Genomic DNA, 17,041 nt, shown 5'->3' on the forward strand with positions numbered 1-17,041 from the left:
AATAAAAATCATTTCTCAGATAGAACAGATTCCTTCTGCCTTTGAGTACCACATCATTGTAAAGAGCCCAGCACCCCCAAAACAGAATGGGAGGTGAAGGAATTGGCATTTACTGCCACAGAGCTTTCTCAATCAGTTTGATGCTGCAGTGCAGCTACAAGCAACAGGATCTGACTCTTGCTCAAGCTCTGTGTTCTATTGTACAATGGAACTGGTACTCCATGGAAACTCTAATTTGGATGTCCCACTATATATGCTGGTAAAAGCACATATATACTGGTTATTCAGACACAATCTGGAGTCTGCCTCACACCTCCTACAATGAAGCTACTGATACTCACCTATCATCACCTATACAGGGCACTGCAAACCATCCTTGAAACAGCTCATCAGCAACTGGTAGACTCTGTTAAAGCCATAGCAGTATTAATAGCTGATGTCTTCACAAAAGTAAAGGGTTTTTTTTAAAGCAGATAAGTCTGAGAAAGACATTATTAGTCACAGGATGAACCAAAGGCTGTTAATCTCCTGTCTACACCTTAAGAAAGAAAAGAGGAGAAAAAGCTAATTTAAAAAAAGCTACTGGGAATAAAAAATTCAGACTTGATGCTACATTAAATTGCTCAGGAGGCTGAGGTATCCAGCCATGGTCTTCAGTAAAAAAAGAAAATTATAGGGTCTATCAATTAGAGAAGCAGTGCTCTGAGCCTATGTGCTGGCATGCTTACAGTTTTTTTAATGTCTGGCAGGATGTTTTACAAACTAAACTCAGCAAGATGACAATTCCACCAGAAGGTGCTTCAGATGGTTTTGCTAATAATTTTGATCAGCTGAAATGGAGAAAAACATCATTTCATTTATTTGGCTTTTCCAGAACCTGTCAAATCTGAGCAGAACCATTAATTGCCCCCTTCTACACCTCCCCCCACCATCTCTCCCACCTTCTTCCAGAAAAGAGACACTTCAATTTATTTATTTTTTTCTACAAGTATTCTGCATAATCAGCCTTTGTTCCCAAAACAAACTTTGGCCATTCTTTGGGCACTTCCTTTCTAAAAGGAAGTGCCATTTCTTGAGAATATTCATTGGAAGCTGGTACTGCTACTGCCGCAAAGATGTAAGTGCTAACCACCATATATTGGCTTTTGTTTTAATAGCCTTTTAACCAACTTTGTTAATGGACTGAATGCAATTTAGATATGGAACTTGGCTAAAATGTAGCTTCAATTGGCTATTAAAATTTAAGAGCCAACTAAGATAGCTAATTACAAAAAAGCTCCAGTGATAATGCTAAGCAGAATTAGTAATAGCAAATGACAGTCTGTCTAGTCTTATTCCCAAAGGGAAAGAAACTCTTAACTGAGAAGTCAACCAGACAACGTGCAGAAAACCTAATTGCATTACTGGTATTATGGCATCCCAAATCTGGCAGCTCACTGGGACAAAACAGTAAGAAAAGTCTGTCAAACTACTCAGGAAAGCAACTGACCCCCTCCTTAATGCTAGCTGCAGCAAATATTAGGAATTATTCTTTTATATTAACTCATTGGAAATTAATCCTGTAAAAATTATCAAACCAGCACCATCTAAAAAATATCTTACAGCCATCCTGGATTTGACTGTCTCTCCAGATATATTAGGGGAAAATATAAACAATCTGTCTGCAAAATGTTCAAGCACTAAAAGAAGCATTCTGTGCTTCATTATCAATATCCTCATTACACCATCAGCTGAAGTGCCGACTAGTTCTCCTGTGAAGATTTATCGTGTATGGTGGCCACTTTGAAACATAGGTAGCGGAGTCTTTAACATTCCCTACTCAAGTGTCTCCCTGCTGTGCCTGTAAATGTCAGTCCAGTTTTTTCACGGCTGCGCGCACAGATTAGAAACAGCAGGAGAGCTTGGGAGTATGACTACAATACTAGTAAGGACACTTGTCTTCATGGCACTGCTCAAGTGATTCTTGGAATGCAGGACCCTGCTGTTTTCTAATATTTACACACAACTGGAGTCATCAAGAGCAGTAAATGCAGTCTAAAGGCAGCTTGCTTCTTTTGTGTTAGGGGCTTTACTTTCAAACAGGGATGTCAACAAAATCCTGCTGCACCCTCCGCCTCTCATGAAGTGCTGTATTTCCCCATCAGTGCTCTGCAAAGCAGCACAAACACGTGTGCAAGCAGGCACTGTATGTGATCCATACGGTAGCGCTGCGGGTATGGTCACAGCCTTCCCCTCCGCTCCTCCTGGCCGTCCCACGCTTTAAACACTACTGCAGTTACAGCGAGCTGGAGCCTGGGGGTTTGCAGTGCCTTGGGAGCAGAGACAAGCCCTGAAACAACATTCACCTTGAATGAAAAGCACCCTTTTCCTTCACAGGACGCTTGCCAGGACATCTTTTTCTAGGGCATTTCTGGGGTGGAAGGAGGGAGGGGTGGCTTATGAAATTCACACCTCAAAACACTTTTCAAACATATGGAAATAACTGTGTTTGTTGCATTTGGCTTTGGTAATGTCAAGAGAAAACACACTTCTTGAAAACTTGGAAAGTAATGAAAGGAAGTTTACTGGTAAATAAGTTATTAAAAAAATAAAATGTCAAACAACTGAAGTACAAAAGAATGACATTAACTTTGAGTATGTGACAAGGAAGAGAATATAGTATGCCTTCCTGACAATAGCTATTCAGAACAGTGTAGCATACTTTCTGAACAAAATGATTAAATTAAGTCATTAAAATGATAGTTTGATTTGAGGAGTTTTAGACATGAGAGAGGCTTTAGCAGTCCTATTTTTACATCTAAAATGAAGAGAATGCTCTTAAAGTTGTCAGCCACACTTTGCTAATACCCACGAAAATGAGCCTAACAGTCAACAGAAATGAGAAAGCAACTTTTAAATATAATATTCCAGTTTTATTTCAAAACAACAGATTCCCTTGTTACAAAACATAATCTCATAATTCATTCATTCAACATTTCATGCTACAACATATTTATTCTCATGAGTCGTTACTCAGACATTATACAATCAAGCAAGCTGGACATCCACACGAATACACTCTCACTGGCTCATATGGATTCCTTTTGGTTTGCCAACTTTCAGCTGCCCTGATAAGAAGGATGTTCATGCCTTACTAGGTGTATGCTACAGTAGACATGAAAAGTAGCAGTACTTCACACTGAAAATCAACACTATTTTTTGACTTACAACTCTGAAGAGAGGATTCAAAGCTAAACAAGGAAGTACTTTTACAAAAGGATTTGGAAGATTACATGCTTCTCAAGTATTAAAAAAGTTAAACCATTATGTTGCTATGAGAAGCAGATGTGAGACAGTATTTCACTGGAACTAGACACTGTACAAAGTTACTCAAAATTATCACTTTTCTAGTCTTTTCACTAATATAAAAAGAAAACCTGAGGGGGTGGTTGAGAATAGGCATTGGTTTTTGGTTGGTTCTTTTCTTTGCCCTGGGCCCTTTATCTGAAATTCTGGTCTCCTTCTTTCCAGAGAAACTGTGAATAATTGGAGAAGTGTTACAAACACAAATACTATGCAAAAAAATGGCTAAAATTCAGTACCTGTCTTCCAAAGAATTGTTTAAATGCATTTTATACAAACTAGAATGGAAGGACATGATTTTTGCCTTATGTTCTGTTTTTAATTCAAACACTTGAAAAATATTTAAAAGCTATTTCTGCTTTTTCAGACTTCATCTCAGTGTACATCTAAGTGACCACCAATATGACTTTACTCAAAACTGGAAGAAATCAGATGCAACACTGCTGTTTCTTATATAGTATCCATAATGAAACTATTAAATAAGGCTTTATCTCTACATTATAAAGCAGAAAAAAACACTCTCTTTTAGTTTGCCTTTAAGACATGAATTCATGTATATAAAGAATAAAAATGCATCCCCACTTCAAAAGTTGGCAAAATTTTGTATTAGTATTTAAGTATACATAAATTATGCAAATATTTTAATAAAACATTTATTCTTCAAAAACAGGTACAAACAGCAGTCCATGTTTTTACAGGATTCATCATTTAAAAAGGAAAGAAAAAGATTCCAGTGCTACCAAAAAAAAAAAAAAAATTCCCAGAAATGAGCCACAGAGCAACCTAATGTGTTGCTCCATATATTATTTACTTCTGGGCTCTCTTTCTGGTTGCTGTGCTTTTCTTGGGTTTTGGTGAGGTCATCCTCTGGGTTCTCGTAGCAACTGCATCTGCAATTCAAACAAAACAAAAAGACAGACTTTTTGTTAAATAAAATAACAAAAACAAATCAAAAGAAAATACTTTTTGTCTTTAAAAGGATAGATCAACTCAAATGATCCCCTGAGCTTTGAGGATGAGGGATGGGGAACATGACATGGACAGAGGAGAATCTACAACTATTTCTGGGCATTGACCTTCTCCTAAAAAACATGTTGTACAGTCCAACTTCTCCAAGAGTAGCATCACATGGAGTTGAGTCATTTTTTAAGCTCATCCTCACCCAAAGAATTAGATCCTCCACCCCTCCTTCCTCCCCATGTGCCAACTTTTAGTTTTATAATGCCTTCCAGTATTAAGCCATTTTTTGGACTTTGTGCTAAGCTGATCCAGCTCCATAAGCCAGGATCACGGTTTAACCCCAGGCTGTAACTACCTACAATGCAGAGTTCATTCACTCACTCCCCTCCCACTGGGACATGGAGGAGAATTGAGGAAAAAAAAAAAAAGAGTTGAAATAAGAACAATTTAATAATTACAATAAAGTAAAATATAAAAATAATTTAAAAAGTAAAAAGAAAGAGAATAATTACCACACACACCAAAAAACCCCAGCCCACAAGTGATGCACAATACAACAGCTCATCATTCACTGACTGATGCCCAGATCATCCCTCAGCAGCAACTGGCCCCTCCCAGCCAACTTCCCCATTTTATATACTGGGTGTGACATGGCATGGTACGGAGTTTCCCTTTGGCCAGTTTGGATCAGATGTCCTGGCCATGCTCCCTCCTGCTTCTTGAGCATCTCCTCACTGGCAGAGCAGGGAAACCAGAAAGTCCTTGACTTAGGGCAAGCACTGCTCAGCAACAGCCAAAACATCTGTGTTATCCACATTATTCTCATACTGAATCCAAAACAAAGCACAGCACCAGCTACTAGGGAGAAAATTAACTCTATCCCAGCTGAAACCAGGACATTTAGCAAAGAAATCTTTTTTGGTCTGGTATTCTCAGAGTTTAGTGAGCTGTGACATCTTAGGGCATTCTGAATGGAGCTTTTACAAGGGGAGGCAGAAGGCACACAGGTGAAAAAAAGGGAAGATTTCTGTTTGGTAATGTCAGCTGTTAAATCAGCTCAGCTATCAGTGCAACTTTGCCTACAGATTCAAGCTATCACTTTACAATATTTTATTAACAAAGGTTAATAATCCCATCTAAATAAGATTCCTAGTAAACCTGGCAGGCAGGTTGTTCAAAGAGACCATACCTAAAAGCAGTAATAAAAACCTCCCTGCACTTTGATTCTTTCCTGCCAACTACCAGGGAAAAGGAAGAAAACAAAACACCACAGCTCATTTCTGTAAACCACATTCAACTGCAGTCACTTTGACACAAACATATTACACGTAATAATTTCTTTTTGCAAATACGGTAACAATGAAATATTTTTCATCTCCTAGTCATGTATTTTTTAATTTTTTTCTTAATCCTAAATTCCCCCTTGACGACAACATGCCTAACTATTTCAGTTCTTGCTTGTAAAACTATATATAAGTGCATAGTTCATGTCAGGTGTACAGATACAGAAAAGTAAAACTGAATTTCATGGAATTCCTTAAGAAAGAAGCTGCTTGCTTAAGACAACAGCCTTTGAGCAGTAGGAGTCACTGATTGGTCAAACTCAATGAGTAAACTTGGGGAATCAAGCAGGCAGAGAACAATGCAAAACAAAACAACTTTATGAAAGAAACTCAGCAGTACTGTATATAGTTCTGGGCTCTATCCTACAAGAAAGGTCTGAGAAAAATGGGGGGGGGGAAGTGGTTTCCAGCTCTCTAACAAAAACACATTGAATTTAACTAGTATATCTGAAGAAAGTAAAGAAAAATAGAAGGCATGATGTGAAAAAGGTTGCTGCGTAAAATGAGAGTGATTTTCATGTCTACAGCAGCTAGGACAACTACTAAGCTTAACGGAAATTCATATTGGGTAATAAAAATACAAAAAGAAAATACTCTCCCTTATCAAATCCTTTGTAATAACAAGGATAATTAAGTATTAAAAGTGGTGTTGACCAGGGAAGTTTTAGAATAATCATACAGCTTTTAAGATAAAATATTACTATGTATCAAGATTAACACTAACATAAATTGATTGGTGTGTAGAGCAGATCTCCTCTTGATGTCCCTTCTCATCTCATCTTCCAATTCTACGTTCACCATTTTAGAAACGCACATTAACTCTTATGACTAAGAGAAACAAAACTGTGCTTGAGTCAAAAAATTTTAAAGTTTCTATAAAATGACAGAAGTTTCTTTGGTAAAGCCAGAATCACAACTTTCCCATTTAAATTGCCTTCTTTGATGAAAAGGAGGACAGCAAGAGATTCAGAAACATGAAAACACAGCTACCAAGCAGATGAAATCAGGTATTATTTAGGTGACTTCTAAGTTACATCACAGATCAAAATATGTGAAAACAGAACCACATTGAGATTTTAGACTCTCAGCAAACATCAGGTAAGTAGCAGACTTATAAAATATCTAGTAGCAGACATGCTGGAGGTTAGCAACTGCATAACTTGGATATACTGAATCTACACCTGACAAAAGGCTAAGTACATGCCAGTCTCTGGCTAATGGGCTGAAGACTTCCAGCAACTGTAGCTCTTAAACCAAATTTGTAGTCATTACCTTGAAATAAAACAGCTAACATCAAAAAGAAGCACAAGTGGTGGAGTACATTGATCAGACACTACGACGTTTCCTTTCTCAAAAAACCCCACAAACCGGATGTCTGTGCATTTGTGTCCATAATCTTACACATCTCTTTAAGAAACAAAGGTCAGTAAACCTGGAGTGGTGATGATGTGGTGGAGAGTTCTCTGGAAGAGATGTTCTCAGACTGGTATCTACACAGATGAACCTTAATCATCATTTCTGTGCAGACACCCCATGTGCTACAGCAGGACAGTCTTAGGGCCGAAATTCCTTCAATACTGGCAATTATATACCAAATATGCTGAATTGCCACAGTTAACCTGAGAAGTGATAAGGTAGGAATGAGACTGTCCCTAATCATTGATCTTACATATGCCACTACTTTTAATTTTGTGAAATAAATTAATCCCAAGAATAATGTTGTTACAAATACAGACTTGTGATTTCCAAAGCAGATAAACTTAGAAGGGCCAGTTTGTCAAAATTCTTCCACTGATCATAACATCCCTCTTCTCTTGCAAAATGTACTTCAGTTATATTTCAGCTGTCTTTGTTGGTATCAAATAACCAAATTACTTTGCTAGATGGCTCTCTAGGACACCTTTTCCCTTCAACTGCCCCTTAAAAGGGCTCTACAATCATAAGATTGAAAAAAGAAACAAGAAAATGGAACCCATACATTTGCTATTTACATATGGAAGGAATAAGAAAATAGTGCTGGAAGCTGAAAACTATATTCAGCAACCAGCTGCAAACATCAAATGGGAACTTAGGCCAGGCTGCAGCATTTAATGAGTTAAACACCACCATTCTCAAATCAGTTTGGGCAGTTTGAATATGGCACAAATGAAGCGATACTTTTAAGAAGATGAAGTCTTTTAAAAAGAACTCTTCCTTCTCTTAAGGAAGAGTCCTCTGACAAGCTCTTTCCCAACTGCATAACTGAAAAAAGAGGAACCCCTGCATAGCTGAACAAACTGCAAGTGTAACAGTTCTCAAACAAGCATTTTTCAGTCCTCTGAAGCTGCTGAAGAAATTGCAAGGGTGACAAATACTAGTTTTGGCTAGTTGGCTTCTGTTTTCACAGCAGCTCTTTTTCTACAAGAATTCAGAAATATGACTCAGAAAGAAAAAGACTGGAGAGACCAGAAGAATGCAAATATAGACCTGAATTCCAGTAGATATATGACTGTGGGGCGGGAATAAGAGAAAAAAGTCAGTAAAATTATGGGATGGGGCTTGGCTTTAGGTATTCTGTTCTGCCAAATACTCTCTTTCCTGCAACAAATAAGGCAAATGCTTTTCATATTCTCATAAGGAAAAACATCAGAACACAAGAATGTATTATTTATGACTTTATGGCTGTGTATTTCCTACAGATAACATCAAATAGGAGTGTTCTTTTAAAAATTTTAATATAAAATTGTTCCAGATGAAACTGAAACTGGTTTACCTCTATTTGTAAAAATTGCTTCACTGAAGATATTCCAAAACACAATTGTACATACACATAAATCAGTTGTCCCATGCAGCATGTGTCTAAAATTAACCCTGCTCTTCACCATACAGCAATTTTCACGAGGATAGAAGTTTAATTCAAATATATTAATTGCAAACTTGAAAAAGGTTAGTTCCATGTAAAAATCTGAGTCACTGCAGTACAATTTTTCCTCCCCGTAGAAAAATTTCACTTGCAAATTTTATATCTGAGTTTGAATTGCAATACTTGCTCAACATCCTGCAATTCATCTTCAGGTCACAGAAAAACAACCAAAAAACCAGACATAACTTTTTTTTCTGAAATTACTTTTTGTTTTAATTCAATACTTTTTATTAGCATCAAACACAAGAAAGTCCCATGAAATGTAACAAGGAACTTAAATTATTTACATTTTAAATGTACTTAAGTGCTAGAAATAGTCTGAAGATATTGTACAGAAATAAAATTAAAATATAAAAGTAGACGAAGTAGAGAACTGTGTTCCAAACAGACACAAAAGTACACAGTAACACTCTCATACTTTTTACACCTTGGACACTATTTTTTTTCTCTCCATTATGATTAGTGGCACATGTTCAAAGTAATTCTCACTGAATTTGTCACTTGCAAATTGTAAAAAAAACCCCACTATTATTTGTGAAGAACCACAAAGATAAATCTAAACCAAATATTTAAAAATCTTTAAACTTAAAAACACCCCCTACCACAGCTTTTTTAATTTAAATAGCTTTTGAAGATCCTCAATCAATCTTTGGGCAGGCTGTAAGAAGACAAATCACTTCATATTGTGTTTGAATATACCTAATGCAAAATACAGAAGTGAGTTTGTCAATATTTCAGGCAACTGAAAACAGTGTTTATCTCTGCTTTAAAACCCAGATCTTTCTGTTAATTTCTAGATACAACATTGCAGCACATGCTTTTAACTTCTAAAACCACACCACATAACTCTTGCATTAGAACATTTAACTTGAATCATTTCTGAGACAAGTAAGGGAAGGCTAAGAAGGGCACAGAAAGGGACAGATCTTTTAGTCACTAAATACAGAGATGGATACACAGTTTTAAAACTTTTATCTACATCCTCCTGGAGTCTGTAACAGATATTAGTCAATACCAAACCCTCCACAAGAAGAAAGAGATGAATTACACAATTAGAACTATTGTGCAGTACAAGTTACGCAGAAAAAAAAAATTAGGGTACAAGATTAGGAGATTAAAAAAAACAAAAAAAACTACCTGTAATGTGGGCATTGGTACAGAGTAGAAAGACTAGTAATGAGTTGCACCAAAAGGAAGCTCAAAAAACAGTATTATTTGCTTTCTCTTAAAGCTTGATGACAAGGCCAATAATTCTCTAAAAGCAAAATTGTGCCTAAGTGGACATTAAGTAATAAATCTTACTTGAATAAAGAAAAAAAGATTTAAGACAATAACCCAGATACTGATTTATGCAAAGCCACGCAAGGTAAATAAACATAAAACTAAGTACCTATTAATTGAGAAATACTGTTAAACAACCATTTTGGAATGTTCTTCTAACCAATTCATCAGAATGACTTTTTTCATATTGGAGCTGTTCATGTAGTTCTTTCTTTATATTGCAAAAGTACCAAGGACCCCATTTAAGGCCTTAACATGGCAGATGCTATCCAGCTGCATGCTATCCAGCAACACAGACATGCAGAATTCCCACCCTCAGTAGTACTGACTATTTTAAAACTACATTAAAATTACAGTACTTTCATTGTTGTATCTACTTTAGTATTTCTCTATATATGTCCTAATTAATAAAACCCAAAACTGTCTTAAATTCACAATAGAAAATAAAATTCTAAAAAAAGTAAAATCCATATTTCTCTGATCCAATCTTCATCAACTCTGAGATTTAAAAATACCTGCTGGAGTAGTTGTTTTACTTCTATTGTAGTTTTGAACCTAAGATTATTCACAAATTTTCATGAAACTCTTGTTTTCCCAGCATTTATGTGATTTTTACCAAAGATGCCTGTACTATCTGCCTATTCCACCAACCTGATCAAAAATAAGTATGTTAGTCCTATCATATTATGCACTACACCCCTGCATGAGCGTTGGTGGATACGTACAGTGTATGCCAAAATCTGGTATTCTGCTTTAACAGTATCATCATTTATAAGCCTGTATATTTTACTACTATACATGAAGGCAGCTAATACTGAAAACAGAGCAGCAACAGGGGGAAAAAGCTCATTTAAATAGAAATCAACTCTTCTGACAGCATTTTTTCTAGTGGAGATACCTTGGCTAATACAATACTTCAAAATCATCCATATTACTTTATAAAGGATACCTTGGAAAATACCACCTCTTTCAGGAAAGCCTACGGGTTTATTATGACAGGCAAAAAAAAAGCTGATAACATCCTAATATAAATAAAAAACAATTTAACAATTTTACCAAATTTCATGCAACTTATTTTGGAAGCACAACACAGCTTCTTTCTCAAGAGCTTTCTGAAATTCTGTTGCCAAATAGAGTCGCTTGAAGCTTTAGAAACACTGGTGACTGATTGGATTGGAAGAGAAGGCCTTTAATGACCTCATCTGATGTGGCCACTCTTACACTGAGAAAAACCAGGGGCAGCAGAAGCAAGAATCTCCAGATCTCTGTCCTTTCTCAGTGCCATTCTTTCTTCCTCCTCCTCCAATCTGGGGGCTCTGCAGCCCCAGTAGTAGCAGATTTCATTACTGGCAGAGTCCCTGTAGCCACTGAGCCCCTAAGAGTACTCAAAGTGCTGCACAGTCAGGCAGGATCTTTTGGGGACAACTAATCTTTTGGACAAGATAAGACAAACTGCATAGTTAGATGTGGTTAATGTTGATGAGCTGAACAGCAAGAAGGTGCACTGCTCTTCTTGCCATTGCAAGAATGAGCAATGTTCAAATACTTATGAAATGTTTCAATACTGGAAGAGAAACCACCATTCCACCATATTTATGCCTCTTAGAAACCAATAAAATAGAATTTCAACAACTTTTAAAGCATTCCTGTATGACTGAATTTCAAATTGTACAACTAAGAGGTATCAAGAAAATACCATTTTATTGAACTTCAGGGGGTTTTTTTAAGCCACAGGAAAAGTCATTTAATAGAGAAACAAGTCCATGGTAACACAAAACGAGTCAGATTTGGAAACACAGTTTCAAGTCTTTTAATAATAATCAGCCCTTTTCAAATTATAAAAGCATCACAATCAGAAAAGATTATGAAACAGCTGCCCTTTAATTCAACACAGGTTTATGAATCATGTAATAGTTGGTAAAGTTTTTAATTCCAAATTTGGAGAGAACCAAATGAGTAAGTACATGTATCACATTTCACCTGAAATTGTTTGATATACTCCCTCTACTTGGTATTCATTAAATTGAGTAGTGTAAAAAGGTGAAATAAGAGACATTTCATCTGTAACTCTATTGAACTAGCAAGAGGAGGTTTTTCTAATTGAAGCCTATGTTTAAAATCTATACAGCCTCCCAAACACCTTTACTTAGTCTGAAAAAACCTCATTGTTTACAAAAAGCTGACGTTACCACCTGGATTGCAATTCTTCAAGTTCTTTTCCATCTCCTTCTATAAGAACTTCAATCTACAATATCAGGAAAAGGTAGTATAATATTCTATAAAAAATGAAAGTATGTTTTGCTCATGTGTATTAAATCACAACCAGAAAATTGTCAGTTGCATTAAGTATTTTGTTAAAAAGTCTTAAATTATATCTGAAATGCTAAAACTATGTGTCAGCATCATATAAAGGAATTGTACTGCCTTGAAAGAAAGTATAATCCAATTAACACCTTTTCAGCCATTGAGACACTAGAGAATTTATAATAAATTGAAGTCAACAAGTCAAAAGGCATTCAAAATAGAGAAATAACTAGTCTTAATGATTAAAATTCTATAATATGAACAGCTGAAAATTAACAGAACAGTGTCATCTCCTTGAACAACATTACCTTCATTCCTTGTACTTTGTACCATATAGTTTGTGTAAATATATCAGAACTCACCAATATTATTACTGTCTTTGAAAGGTTACCGTTTCCCATCCTGCAATACTCCATCAAACCATGTTTAAACTAAGAGATTTATTTTGGGGTAGACTTCAGTCCTACTGCTTTATTATCTTTAGACTACTTGACCACAGACAACATCTGGTATTTTACTTAAAATTATAAATGAAAAATTCTTTAGGAAAAATATTTTGCTATTATTTGAATTCAGTTCACATTTACATAAAAGGATTACAAGGTTAGATCCATAAAGCAGTTTAACTGGACACTCACCATCAGCTTACCCTATACAGATCTACCGAAGTTTTCTCATTTTGAATTTCAATAATCCTACTTTATCTGTCCATGACTTTTTCCAGACTCCACTGAAACTATGCCAAATTATGTTGAAATAATAGCTTCAGCATTTTCTACCCTTATAGCTAATCCTTTCCTTGACTTTAAACACACTTGCTTTTGGAAGCTGCCGCTGTTAGCCCTTGGCTTTAACACTCTGTGAAGAGGAATCCTGAGGAGTCAGCATGTTCTAACAGCGAACTGGACAAGATAGGAGGACAAAAATGAGAACGAGCAGAGAAGGAATGATGGCAAAAGAACAGGGTTCAGCCACCAGTTTTTAGTACATAGCAATTCTACCAGTTTTAGGCAGTGCATAATTGGAGCATAATCCTTTCTTACACAGAAAGCTGAAATATTTCAACTTTAATAAAGTTAATCTAAAAAGAAATTGTGAAAGATCAAAAGCACTTGAACTGCTAAAGGTAAATGGTTCTGTTGGGTATTTTACAGCCATGTGGCTTGGTTTTGGTAAGCTGAGGTCAGCTTCAGGGCAAGACTGTGGGGAGAGGCCAGCTGCTCTCCTGTGCCTGACACAGCCCTTTCCAGCTGGCTCCAATACAAATCCTCTGTAGGCCAAAGCTTCATAACAAACCCATTGCAGGCCAAAGCTAAGCCAAACTTGTTTGTGGCACTTCTATGGAAACATTTAAGAAAGGGGGAAAAAAACCACTGGACAAGCAGACAGAGAGTAGCAGTGCAGGAAGAAGAGTGGGAAACGACAGAACGCCAAAGTCAGAGGTGCAAGTTGTACTCCACTGCAGCAGAGCACGTTTTCCCTGTAGCTCAGAAAGGACTCAGAATGGAGGAGATACTCCCTGCAACTCATGTGAAAGCCCAATCTGGAGAAAATGGGTATTTCCTGAAAAAACTAGGCCACTCTTTTTTTTGTTTCCTGTGGAAGACTGCAGCCCAAAAGAGAAAGCTCACACTGGAGCAGGGGGAAAATGTAAGGATAAAGGAGCAGCAAACAGAAAGCTCAATTTATTGACTACAGCACACTTTCCCTACAGGACCCCTGCACTGAACAAGGAGAGTGGAAGAGGAGTTTACAGTGAAGTAGTTAGGCTGAGCTTGGGGAAGGGGAAGGAAAGATGTTGTTTTAATGTTTGTCTTTTTAACTATCCAATTTTTTTTTAAACTTGCAATATATTACATTTATTTTCCCCAAGTTGAGTCTGGTTTGCCCAAAACAGTAAATAGTAACAAATTTCCTCATCTTTGTTTTAATTCATGATTTTTCTCATCCTATTTTCTCCTTCTATCCCACTGAGGAGGGGAGCAAGTGGCTGTGTAGGGGTCTGGACTTTAGCCAAGGTACTCTGCCACACCAGTACATATGACTGTCAGAACAATCTTTTGACTTACTAGAAGCAGCAGCTTTCCTTTTTTTTGGACTTCCTGAATCTTCCATTTCCACTTCAGTGCTCTCACTGGCTGCAGCTGCTGCTTTTCTTCTTTTCTAAAGAAAAAAAGATAAAATAAAAATTTTTAAAAATAGCAATTGGATTCAAGAGCAGGAAAGACCACAGAAAATAGAAAATCTTATTGTCACAAGGTATTTCCTTATTTTATATTATATATTATAAAATGGGTCCAGTCATAGAGAAAATTTATTCTTATATTAACACAAGGATACTAGTACAAAGCCATACACAATTTAAAGTAACAGTTCCCCAATCAGCAGATCACTTTAGGGGTTGAAATTTTAATTTATGAAAACATGAGGTTTTGTGATCATAACCTGGCTTTTTTTTTAAGTTACACTGAATAACAGTTACAAAAGGAGCAATCTGAAAAACTGAACACACAAAAACATTTTACCCTAAGTTCATATTAATTGGGTTTTAAAAAAGCAACTATACCACATTAAATTCAAGTTGATCTGGATCCTTGCTTCTTAAGGCTTTCTTTGCACACTTTAAAGAAGCTAACACCCACTGACAGTACTTTTTTTTTTCTAATAGCAACTATGGGTTCTGTTCCAAAGACAGGTATTTGGGAAATCTGAACTCTATTCAAGGTACATTATCTCAAAACCTCTAAATGGACAGAACTCATTATCTGTGTATTAAAATTAATCTTACTATTGCAAAGTATTCCTGAAATGGTTATGGAAAATTATTGTTTTAAGGCCATGATTTTTTGCAAAGGATGAACTGACCTGCATCAGGCATACATGAAAAGCAATGAACACTAGAAGAGTTTTACCTTTTTCTTTATTTATTTATTTTTAATCGTGTGAGACCAGAGCTTTACTAATACAGCTTTAAAAGTGGCTACAACTTCACACAGCTCGTGAGAGAAGGGGAGAGTGCATTACATCTTTCCTTTCCAAAGTGTTGCTTCATGATTACCATCTAAACCCTGCTGGGCTGAACAGATTGGTTCGATAATTACATACAATAACTGCAGTGGGCAGGTAACCCTCAGCTGGCACAGGGCAGCTCCCCTGTGAGAACTTCCATATGCAAACTGCACTGATGGAGTGCATTAGGTACATCTTTCCTGCCGGTGCACAGGCCTGATTACCGCCAGCCAAGACTCCAAGGTTAGCATGTCAGCAGATTTGTGATGCATTAGGCAGGAATAAACACAGACACTTTTGTTCATTCTGACCAAAATTAAGGAGGACTATTTCAGCACTGTACTGCTTTTATATGAGAGATAATGCATTCCTCCCAATTGTACTAGGAAACATTTTAAACGCTCATCAGAAAAACAGATATTCAATACATGTTACACAAAAGCAAAATACATTTATCTTGTTTCCAAGCTTATTTAATAAAAAGTGGTTTCTTAATCTTGATGCAGGTGAATTACATAGTAGAAATCAGACAGCATTCATCTGACAAAAGCAACACCTGCACATATGAACCTGAACATTAGAAGGAACCACAAATCACTAAGATCTGCATTTTTTCCAATATTTCCTACTTTATTCCCAATATTTCCCAGCAACTCTTCAGCACTGAACAACAGTAAGATATGGTCCTTGTTTTAAATAATTTAGCCTAGAGCTTGAAATACTTCCTTCAACACGTGGTACTGCTAGCTTCTTGTTTGGTTAGAACTACTATAGAATACCACACTCACAAACCAACATGTGTTTACTACACAGAAAAAAAACCAAAAGAAAAAAATCTCGAGCACAACTATGGACTGTGTTTCATTTACTTATACATCTGGGGAAACTTGAGCCATGATATAGAAAATAAAATGCTACTTTCTAATACAGCAGAAATATGTGACTTTTACCCCAGTATCAATACTGGAGAAAATCTGATTGAGATACCAGAACAAACCTGTTTATATGCAATATATAATGCCTACCATGGCTCAATTAGCTGATAGCACAGGAGAATCCTACATTCTAAGAATGTATTTACACAGAAGCTAGAAATATTGTCTAGTAGCTATGAAACAGCATAACTTCAGAACATCAAATAACACTGTTTTTACAAAATATTATGGTAGATTGCACCAAAAGAAATGAAGAATAGGTGTGTTAAGACCTGTTGCAATTAAATGATCAGTAGAGCTAAAGTGCCACAGACATTTTGCATTAGAGGTCACAATCCTCTCAAGGGTAGATGCCAGACTGCATTTTTCTTTTTCAAATTAGGCATTAAGCATGCCAAAAAATATTCAGCACATGATAGAAGATTCTGGCTTTCAGCAGCAAGATGCTACTGATCAATGGCAAACTATCTTTATGGACAGTAGTTTGGAATTCTGAGCTTAACTTTAAAACACTAAGTCATCTTCTACCCTAGCCTATTCTGCAGCTGCTGTAAGGCCTACAAAATCCAACATAGAAGGAAGAGTCATCTGTCCTGGTGTTTGGTCAAAAGCAAGCAGGTTAAGTTAACCTGATGTCCATCAATGTTATTCTGCCTGGACACTCCAGAAGTAGCTGGCATGAAGAAACATCAAGTCCACTGAAATGTGAAGCAGACAGCTGAAAACACTTTACTCAAGTGGGCCAGTAGCACTCCCCGTTTTATCTAAGTGCTTGAACATATTTGTGACAATTGAGTAAGCTGACCATGCAAATGGTTCTCAAAGTACAAAAAAATAAGAACCCCAATGAAAAGGCCTACTTCTATTTGATGCCAGGAGGTAAGAACCTATGGAAAAGTATTATCCCACCATTTGGGAATGGTCTTGACTGACATAGGCTAAAAAATAAGATTTTGGAAGTTTTT

At 36.5% G+C, this 17,041-nt stretch overlaps 1 protein-coding gene across 1 annotated transcript in view; it reads right to left on the reverse strand.

Moving 5' to 3' along the window:
- Positions 1–2,890: 2,890 nt before the first annotated feature.
- Positions 2,891–17,041, reverse strand: part of VRK1 (VRK serine/threonine kinase 1) — a 35,215-nt gene continuing 21,064 nt past the window's right edge. The window contains exons 12-13 of the mRNA XM_085061424.1: positions 14,202–14,295; positions 2,891–4,232 (exon numbers count right to left, since the gene is read on the reverse strand). Coding sequence (XP_084917550.1) covers positions 4,150–4,232; positions 14,202–14,295 — 177 coding nt within the window. The 3' untranslated portion in view covers positions 2,891–4,149. The remainder of the gene's footprint in view (positions 4,233–14,201; positions 14,296–17,041) is intronic.

This window comes from Lichenostomus cassidix, chromosome 5 (genome assembly GCF_008360975.1).
Source record: "Lichenostomus cassidix isolate B80296 chromosome 5, HeHo_3.0, whole genome shotgun sequence".
Classification (NCBI taxonomy): Eukaryota; Metazoa; Chordata; class Aves; order Passeriformes; family Meliphagidae; genus Lichenostomus; species Lichenostomus cassidix.